A 10,959-nucleotide genomic window follows, 5' to 3' on the forward strand; every position below is an offset into this window, starting at 1 on the left:
ACATCTACCTTCTGACATTATTTCCTGAGTTTCTTCTGCTGAACACAAAGGAACCTATAGTGACGCATGCTGGACAATATAATCATAGCCTTTCTGCTCTTCCTTTGGCTCTGAATGCATTTTAAATGAACATTGAATTTTGCTTTAATCATCTTATAGTGTAAGGATGAAAACGAAACCCTAATTTTCCTAATCCTGAATCTAAATGAGCGTAAATAACATTTAAATGATTTTTTTTGAGTCAGTTTTACATGCTTTAATTAAATCCGGGTATTTAATTTTCAATTTAATTTTGACCCCTTTTAAATCATTACAATTAGTAGGTGATTTTACACGTTAAAAGGGTTTACAGGTTGTAAACTGCAAATGTAAGTTATATTATTACTGTGGTGGTGGTTGTTTTTAAAAGTATCTTCTATTGCTATTATTATTATTATTTTACAAAACTAAATGTATTACTTTTATTATTATATAAAGTGAATTGTATTGTTGATATTGTACAAGTCATTATTATTATTATTATTATTATTATAAGCTAATTAAAAAAAAATTTGCACCCGACTTTGGCACGTTTTGGAAAATTGTAATTTAAATATGTAAATGATTTCCATTTACATATTGCCGTTTTACATATTACATTTTAATAAAAAATAAATTGTACCACTAATATACTTCTATAAGAAAAACTGCATTTTTTGTTCCTATGGAAGACGATGGTTGCTCTTTTCCAGCATTTTTCAGAATATCTTGTTTTGTGTTGAACAGACGAAACACTTTAATGTGTGTAAATAGTGAGCGGGTTTTATTTTTGCGTGAACTGCCCCTTTAAATGTGCTTCATGTAATTGTAGTTCCTATTATTGTCCTCCAGGTGGCGCAAGTGTTCAACATTAATGTTTATTCTCATGCTTTTCCATTATTGCTGATCAGTCATTTCTGAATATTGCATTTAAATGAGTCAAATTAATAAATCAATATGCAAATGTAAAGAATGGTTTGAGCAGTCAGATGATAAACATTCAGTTGTTTTCCTTTTGAAATACTCATTTTACTCAAACATCATATTAAATTGTAAATAAATAGTGGGATTTTAAATGAAATGGTTAAATAAATGCTAAAATAACTATATTTTTAAAAATAAAATTTAAGACTAAAAGAGCAATTTTCTGACTTAATGTTTAAATTTTAGCTATTATTATTAATATTTTTGTTGTTGTTGTTATTCTTATTTATTCTTATTCATCTTCTTCTTCTTATTATTATTATTTTATTATTATTATTATTAATATTTTTGTTGTTGTTGTTATTCTTATTTATTCTTATTCATCTTCTTATTATTATTATTATTATTTTATTATTATTATTATTAATGTTGTTGTTGTTATTATTGTTATTATTAATATTATTTATTTATGTTGTTGTTTTTATTATTAATGTTGTTGTTTTTATTATTATTATTATTCATGTTGTTGTTGTTATTATTATTATTATTCATATTTTTTATTTATGTCGTTGTGTTTATTATTAATGTTGTTGTTGTTGTTGTTGTTGTTGTTATTATTCATATTATTATTAATATTATTTATGTTGTTGTTTTTATTGTTGTTATTGTTATTAATATTATTTATTTATGTTGTTGTTGTTGTTTTTATTATTGTTATTATTATTATTCATGTTGTTGTTGTTTTTTATTATTATTAATAGTACTATTATTATTATTATTATTATTATTATTATTATTATTATTATTATTATTAATTTTATAGCTTGACTTTCTTTGATTTTTATATTTCATAGTGAACAAATTATATTCTGAATAACTGCTCTGCCAGTTAATTGTCCTTCAAAATTAATATTTAAATCTTTAAATGTAATATATATATATATATATATATATATATATATATATATATATATATATATATATATATATATATATATATATATATATATATGTATATATGTATATATATGTTTATATCAGAAATGCAGCAACTCCATGAGCGCAATGCTCATCTAATGCATTATTATTGTTCTAATTATACATTTCTGCTGATTTTGAGCATGTGTGCATGAACATGGCCTGTGTTTGTGTTTGCAGGAATGCTGGAATATGATCCTGTGAAGAGGTTTTCAATACAGCGCATCAGACAGCACAAGTGAGTCCATTAAACAGCGTAACCACAGACGAGAATACACACTGACAGCTCTCATGCTGAGTTCACACCAGACGTGGAGCGTGCAAATTAATCGTAAATAGACGCATGAAATTTTGAGTTTACTCTCTTCATTCGCTCGTCAAATACCAGATGACTTTAGCTTAATTGCTAAATGGCTAACATGGGTTTTATCAAGACATTAGCTGTGCTTTGTGCTTTAGGAAGGCTGAAAAATTGCGTAGGTTCGCTCGGTGTCGTGTCTGAGAGCACTAGATCCTTTCAGTGGTGCAACAGCTCTGAGAGTTCATCAACTCCCCCAGAAACTGAACCTGCATGTTGGAGGCTTTCAGCAGTGCCTCAGACTGAGCCCAGCCCAGTAAGATGAGTTGTTGTCCAGTGTCAGCCGGAGGATTTTCCCCAAGGACACCAACAACATGCACTGCGTCATAATCACTCCCCTACAAGAGCAAGCTCCTGATTGGTTAACGTGGAACGAATGTCAGCTAAAGTTCAGATTTTCCAACTTTCGCCACATCATTTGCACCTCAGGACGTTTATTTGTGTCTTTGTATTAACTTAACATGTAAATCACTCACGCTTGATGCTTCTTCGGTGCCTGGTGTAAACGCAGCATTAGACGCGCTGAATTTTAGAAGCAGGGGATTATTACATATTAAAAAAGGGGAAACACTTTAGTTGACATGGTGTTCATAATGCTGTGTTCACACCAGATGCGGAACGCGCGGATAAATCACGCTATTCGCGCGTAAATAGCCGTGTGAACATTTGAGTTTACTCGCTTCATTCGCGTGTCAAATTCACTTCAGAACAGACGCGGATTCGCGTGATGGGCAGGGCTTCTGTCTGCACGAAGACTCTAGCTTCATAGCTAAATGGCTAACATTGTTATTTTCTTCATAAAATCCGTGTTTATGTGCTTTATGAAGGCTGATAAACAGAGTCGATACGTTTAGGGCCGTGTCTGAGTCCACTACATTCTTTCAGAGGTGCGTCCAGCTCTGTGAGCTCATAAACTCCTCCAGAAACTGAACCTGGATGACGGAGGCTTTCAGCGGTGCTTCTGACTGAGCCCAGCCCAGTTTGATGAATTGTTTTCGGTGTCGCCTGGAGGATTTCCCTCGGAACACCGACAACAGGCAATACGTCACAATCACGCCCCCACAAGAGCAAGCTTCTGATTGGTTAATGTAGCGCGAATGTACGCTGAAGTTCAGATTTTCGAACTCGAGAGATTCGCACGAAACGCTCGTTAAGCGCGTCAAAAGCGCTCAATTCACCCAGCGCCATTTGCGCAATTTGCATCATCCGCGCCGCGTCATTCGCGCCGCAGGATGTCTATTCACACGTTTGCATTGACTTAACATGTAAATCACTCGCGCTTGATGCGTGTTGTAAACTTCTAAGAGCCCACAAAAAACCAGGGAGAATCTTTCGGTTGTCTTCAAAGCAGAATCCTTTTTAATAAGAGGAAACTCAGCGTGGCTGTGGCGTCATCGAAAGCAAACTCAACTCCACAGCAAAACAATACATTTTATACATCTTACAGCATGTAGGTGGGGTCAGTCATGGGGGGCAGTAAAACAAAGCATGCAAATGAAGTCTGGGTGCCATGGTTGCAAATGAAGTCTGGGTGCTATGCTGATCTCATCAATAGATAAGTACATCATTACAACAATGTGCAAATGATGTTCTGGAGACAGGGAATACAATAGATACAGCCATGCTGTGAAACCATTAATTACATCACTTTAACATACGAATAAAGTCTGTAGTCAGCAAGGCAAAGGTTAACTGTCCCTCCTATATGGCATGTCAATGAAATGATTTAATTAAAAAAAACCAAAGAAAATAACTTTTCAGTTATACGTAGAGTATTGTTCATTTGGAATTAGATGCTAGAAATTTATATTTCCACAGTTCCCCCTTTGAGAGTTATAAAAAAAAACTCTCACAATAAATAAATTTATACACTGAAAAAAAAAGTTCATTCTTGTAATGTATTATGGTTACAGGCGCATACTACTTGCTCTGTTTTTACAGTCTATATTTACAAATGACATGTTGACACAGGAACAAACATGCCGCTAAAATCCATGGATTTCTTATAGATAATATTCTGTTCTGGTTGGAACTGTCATTTCTTCGTCATGGGCGTGGGTCAAATGTTGAGTAAAACATTTGATACTGTGGATGCATAGATAGTACAACAGTAGGAAAAGCAATAGAAGAATAGCTATTTCCTTGATCCACAGCCAGGGTTTTCCTAACAGGTTTCCAAACCATGAAGAATTGTCTTCAGTCATCTGGTGCAATTTTACTGAAAGATCAAGTATGTCTTGTTGAATTTTGTTCAAGTTCTTGGTTGGATCCATTAATCCGGTGCAACACTCTGGGCCTATGATGGTGCAAGCTCCCCCTTGCTTTGCTAGAATGTAATCCAACGCCACTCTGTTCTGTAAGATCATTATCTTGTGTGAAGCAAGAGTGTTTGTGATATTACCCAGGGCAAAAGCTGTATCATTGGCCAGTTTCTGAACAGAATTTGATAAGCTTCTGACTTGATCAAGGGCTTGCATCACACCATAAGAAGGAATTATTGCTCCAAGAGTTCTTGACCACCATGTTTGTGCACAAGTGAGTCCTGGAATGCAGCCATCTTCTTCCTTTGTGGTGGGAGCTGAGTTATGCAGATGTAGAGAGCTTGGTGTGGCGTGTGTATTTTCTCTGATAGCTGGTAGAACGTAGCCCAATGTGCACCTGCCATTGAATTGGCTGGGAAGGATGTCATAGGCTGATGTTCCACATAACCAAAAAGTTCCTGTTGGTGGAGGAATCATGCACCACTGATTCACTGCGAAGAGTTTTGGAAGAGATCGTGTCCCGTGGAGACATGCTTCTAAATTCTTTTCCCTTATCCCTGCTGATGGGGTAATGTCCACATGGGATCCTGTTCTCATTTCAATGACAAAGTTGCATCGTTCGCGAGGAATTTTACCCAGTGGAGTTGAGGATGGAGCATTATTTTCCACGCACCAGGAAAAAATTATTGGCAGTAGTAAATCTGTCATGATGGGAGTTGCTGAAGTTAGGTTGCAGGATGGTAATCCAGGAATGCAACACGGAGTAGCTGGAGGAGTTGTGATGTTGTGACATGTACTCTTGTTGTATATTCCACTGGTGTGAACTCCAAATAATGTACACGTGTCACAGTTGGACATGGGGTGTGCCACCCAGGGGATTCCTGCTCCTACTGAAGGTGGGTGTGGCATGCAGATGTTCTTTCCAGCAAACAAGGCATTTCTTGACATATTCATCAGCTCTAAGAATATGTTGCTTCGTGAGTCGATGGCTTGTGCGATTTTCATGATGATCCCTAGTACGGCAATCTTGATCATATTGATGGATGACTGAAGTTCCTGTGTGTGGTTCTCTGCGTTGTGTTTGCTTCTGTGATGGTTGGTTTAGCAGTGGCCTCTTGAAGGTTGTGACTGGACTTGTAGGTGAGAAGGTTGGTGTCTATGGGTCTCAGGACAACAAGTTGTATCTGCACAGAATAAGAAGGAAACAAAAGCAACGAAACAGTATTTGTTGCAAAAAAGGGAAAAATAAAAATAAATAAATAAAAGAAAAAAGAAAAAATGTAAAAATAAAAAAGTAAAAATAAAACACTAGTTTTGTATCCTCTGTTCATTCTAATTCTGCTATAGTTGTTCCTTCTTTCCCTATTTCTTAATTCCCATGACACCTAAAGAACAGTAAGGTTAGGATGGACTAATAAATGGGGGGATATTCTATTGGGATGTCTTCGCCCAGGGGTGGCCCCCAATCCCTAAAGGATCAGTTCTTCCCTGGGTACCCCACTGTTCTGTGTGTCCTATCCTATCCCTGTAGGTGGTGGAACAACTTTGCAATGTGAGACATGTGTCCAAGTTTTTCTTCCCTGACACAACACTGCAGCCGCTGTAATCAACATCACTTGATGTGGTCCAAGCCACTTAGGCTCTAATGGCTTGTTTCTGAATGATTTTATCATGACCCACTGACCTGGGATGATTGTGTGTCCACCTTCCGGTGGATTCTGCCAACACGACTCAACTCTCTCTCTGGCATTCTGTACAGACTTGGTAAGGTTTTCACAGTAAGCTATCAGGGCATCTGAGACGATGTGCACATCAGCATTTCTAAGATCAATTACACCTGGCATCTGCATTGGGCGTCCAGTAATAATCTCATGAGGGCTCAGTCCTACTGATCTGTTAGGTGATGCTCTCATACTACACAGTACCGCTGGAAGTGCTTCAACCCATGAAACTCCTTCCTGATGCATTTTGCTTAGCCTGGTTTTAATTGTCCTATTAGCTCGTTCAACCTGTCCTGATGCTTGTGGCCTGTAGGGGCAGTGAAGATTCCACTTAATCTTCAGCATTTTAGACACTTCCTTGACTACCTGTCCTGTGAAGTGTGTACCCTGATCTGAGTCAATGGAATCTGGTAACCCCCATCTGGGAATGAAATCAGTGATTAGACATTTAGCAGTATGTGCAGCTGTAGCACGTCCTGTTGGATAAGCTTCAACCCATCTCGAGAACTTATCAATTACTATCAAAACATCAGTTTTTCCTTTACAGGGAGGTAATGATATGTAATCGACCTGCAGATGACGAAATGGCCCCGGTGGAGCTGGGGTATGTGTTGCTGCTGTAGTTGCTGCTGGCATGTCATTGTTTTTCTGACATGTAACACATCTTTTCACTGTCTCAGTGGCTATGTTTCTGAATTTTGGATTCCACCATTGATTTGAGAACCTGTGATTCATGGTTACTGGACCACTGTGACCCAAATTGTGTATTTGTTGAGCCAAGTATGGCAACAGTGATTCGGGAGCGACATATTTTCCCTCTTTAGTCCAGCAGCCAGATGAATCCACTGTGGCTCCTTTGTCTAACCAAGTCCATGCTTCATATAAAGGAACATCTTTGTACAGATCAATGATTGATTCAGGAGGTAGAATTGCTTTCTGTGCTGTACTACTTGAACATACTTGTACATTAGCATAATGACAAGCCTGTTTAGCAGCTACATCAGCAAGAGCATTACCTTTAGCTTCCATTGTATTGGCTGTGAGATGTGCTTTCACTTTAATCACCGCCAATTTCTTAGGAAGTTTCATAGCAAACATCAGGTCTTTTACTAATCCAGCATGCTTAATGGGGGATCCGGCAGAAGTTAAAAACTGTCTGCTTTGCCAAATGACACCAAAATCATGAATTACCCCAAAAGCATATCTGGAATCAGTGTAGATATTTGTAACTGATCCTGACGCTAGCGTGCATGCTCTAGTTAAAGCTACTAGTTCTGCAGCTTGAGCTGAAAAGTGATCTGGAAGACGGCCTGTAGCTATGACTTCAGTGGTGGAAGTTACCGCATAACCTGCTCTTCTGTTACCATCAATGATTTGTGCTGAACCATCAACGAACAATTCCCATTCTGCATTTTCTATGGGCGTTTCTGCTACTTCACTTGTAGGTGTATAAGTAAGCGTTACACAATCATGAGTCATTTCTCCCTCATCCTCTAACACAACTTCAGTCAATGCAGACATCATACATGAGGATGGGTTTGTGATTGGTGCACGCTGTAAAACAACATTCGGGGCTGTGAGGGTCAAAAAATCAATCTCTTTATCTTGTATGCTACCTTTCACAAACAGTCTTTTGTCATTGTGATGGATTACAGGGGAAAGGTAGCTACTCACAGCCCCAACAATTAGTTTTTTTCCTGTTCTTGTTGTGCTTTTAGAAGAGCCTGAGCAAGCTGTCCTAAAGCTGCTGTAGACAATGGCTGAACTACTTCAGGGTTGTAGGCAGGCTGAGAGGGAGCAGAATTATGCATAGCATGTCTTTTACTATCCTGCATCTTTTTCCTACACTCTTTCTCCCAGTGTCTTAATTTCCCACAGTAGTTGCATTTGCCTTCTCTTTTAGGCCACCTATTGTCTAGGTTTTTTGAACTAAATGTAGTTGCTGCTATTCTCACTGTTGCTTTGACATCAGCATCTTTTTCCCATGCAGCTAACTTGCCTAGATTACTTCTGATGGTATTGTCAAACCATGTAAGATCTAGAAAAGGTAATGCTTTCCTGTACTCTGTTACAAGGCCATCAGACCAAATACGAACTAGTGGTCCTTTTTCATGTAAAACACTTTCAGAGTTGTCAACAATTCCACTGTAAGCTATGGCTGTTTGACAAAACCTCTCAGTGAATTCATTCACAGACTCATCTTTCTTTTGAGCACAGCTAGTCACTCTAGACCAATCTATTTTGGGCCCCATAATATTTTTAAGAGTTTCCAGAACACCCTCTCTCAAATCATCTTTACTGGCATGTTGCAGATCAGAAACAGCAGATTCAAAACTGTTGAATTCAGATTCTGTTAGAATTTGAGACAATAGCTGTGTAACTTCTGTCAACGACATGTCATAAAGACGCATTTTGCTGATTAGTGCTCTCCTAAACTCAGAAAAATTTATGCGGGCTGAAGGTAAACCCTGAGACAGTCTTTCAATGTCTTTAGGCCCTAAGGCTTTGGTAACTGATTGAACTTGGACAACAGAAGCATTGGGAGAAACACTTTCAATTTCCTCAATTCTCTGCGATTTCCTTTTCGCCCCACAAACATTCACTGACTCTACAGGTACATCTGTTTCAAAGAGAGTTTGTAAGTCTGGATAAACATTATCAGACTTACTGATTTCTTCTACATCAGCTTTCTCTGAAGCTTTGTTGCGGTTCAGTTTCTTTGTCAGAGATGCTACTCTAGCACAGAGCTGTTTGTTCTGTTCCTCTAGGTCTGAGTTGCGCTTAGCTTGTTGTGTGGCTAAGGATAAAGCAAATTCTCTGTGACAGCAGATAATGCCTTTTACATTGTTTTTACGGATACTGGCACCTAGTACTTTTTTACATTCATCTACAGACCAAGTCTTGTCTGGATGGATCTCATATTTCTGAGTTAGCTCTCTTCTAACTTTCTCAGTGACTATTAGGTCCATCTGTACTCCTAACAATGATTTAAATTCCTTATCTGACCACAACGGAGTTGCAAGACCACCTTTTTCATTTGTGGGGATCAATCTAGCGTTCTTCTTAAACATTTTTGTGAGTTTCTCAATTACTACAAAAACAAAACACTAAACTTTTCTGATACAAAAAACTGTATGTTAACAAAGTCAACCTTCCCTGGCAATGCAGAGGAAAAAAAACTGATAGTACTTCACACTAAAACAAAAACAAAACAAATATTAACACGTAAGGTTAATCTTCTCTGCTTTACAGAGGATAGCAGACTTACAACAAAACAAAAATATTAACCCGTAAGGTTAATCTTCCCTGCTTTACAGAGGATAACAGATTTTAGCACGAAAGGCTAAACACAGACAAAACAAAATATTAACACGTATGGTTAATCTTCCCTGCGTCAAAACAGAGGTTACAGATTTTAGCACGAAAGGCTAAACTTCCCTGCCTAAAACAGAGGATACAGATTTTAGCACGAAAGGCTAAACTTCCCTGCCTAAAACAGAGGATTACAGATTTTAGTACGAAAGGCTAAACTTCTCTGGCAATGCAGAGGATTACTTATTCCTCTCTAAAATAAAATTTAGAGGATAACTTAGCTAACTAAACCCACAGCTGTTTGTTAACTCTTCTCTGACGGCGCAGAGGGTAACTAGATGTGCTGGTTTTGCGGTTCTTTTTATAGAGTGAAACTCACCAAATCGTGGTTGAACTGAAAAGGTTCAGTCTGAAGTGGTCTGATCTTTGTATTGCTGAGTGACTTCAAATTGCAGTTGAGCTGAAGATTCCGTCTGAAGTGAAGTTTCCTTGATCTTGAAGGTTCAAGTTGAATTTCAGGTGGATTTCAGTCTTTTGTTGCAAATTGTTGAGAAGTGGTTGATTTCAGTCTCTATCCGGGTCAGCGGCACCAAAACTGTTGTAAACTTCTAAGAGCCCACAAAAAACCAGGGAGAATCTTTCGGTTGTCTTCAAAGCAGAATCCTTTTTAATAAGAGGAAACTCAGCGTGGCTGTGGCATGCTGTCATCGAAAGCAAACTCAACTCCACAGCAAAACAATACATTTTATACATCTTACAGCATGTAGGTGGGGTCAGTCATGGGGGGCAGTAAAACAAAGCATGCAAATGAAGTCTGGGTGCCATGGTTGCAAATGAAGTCTGGGTGCTATGCTGATCTCATCAATAGATAAGTACATCATTACAACAATGTGCAAATGATGTTCTGGAGACAGGGAATACAATAGATACAGCCATGCTGTGAAACCATTAATTACATCACTTTAACATACGAATAAAGTCTGTAGTCAGCAAGGCAAAGGTTAACTGTCCCTCCTATATGGCATGTCAATGAAATGATTTAATTAAAAAAAACCAAAGAAAATAACTTTTCAGTTATACGTAGAGTATTGTTCATTTGGAATTAGATGCTAGAAATTTATATTTCCACATGCGCGTGCTGCGTCTGGTGTGAACGCAGCTTAAGACTGTTAACCTTTATAATCTTAATATGACAGGAATGCGAATGAGGCTTTATGCATGCTTATGACAGCTGCTATGAAGTGTAATTCGTCATAAATCTGTCATAAACATGATTGTCATGAGGCATTAGTGTCAAACACCTGTCCCACCAGTGATATTAAAGAGTTCCCAGCCACCACCAAGACCATCATCACACACACACACACACATGCAAACACATGCGCAT

At 37.9% G+C, this 10,959-nt stretch overlaps 1 protein-coding gene and 1 long non-coding RNA gene across 4 annotated transcripts in view; one reads left to right on the forward strand and one right to left on the reverse strand.

The window, feature by feature from the left end:
* stk11 (serine/threonine kinase 11) overlaps positions 1-10,959 on the forward strand; it is a 35,813-nt gene that overhangs the window by 12,548 nt on the left and 12,306 nt on the right. For all 3 annotated transcript variants that reach the window (NM_001017839.2, XM_087239418.1, XM_087239417.1), the window contains 1 exon segment: positions 2,101-2,158. In NM_001017839.2, the coding sequence (NP_001017839.2) occupies positions 2,101-2,158 (58 nt within the window).
* Positions 3,615-10,293, reverse strand: LOC147846604 (uncharacterized). The gene is made up of 2 exons (XR_015479231.1): positions 9,952-10,293; positions 3,615-5,723 (listed from the first exon to the last, which is right to left on the reverse strand). It is a non-coding gene; the product is annotated as an uncharacterized LOC147846604 (long non-coding RNA).

This window comes from Danio rerio, chromosome 2, assembly GCF_052040795.2.
Source record: "Danio rerio strain M-AB ecotype USA chromosome 2, GRCz13ab, whole genome shotgun sequence".
Lineage (NCBI taxonomy): Eukaryota > Metazoa > Chordata > Actinopteri > Cypriniformes > Danionidae > Danio > Danio rerio.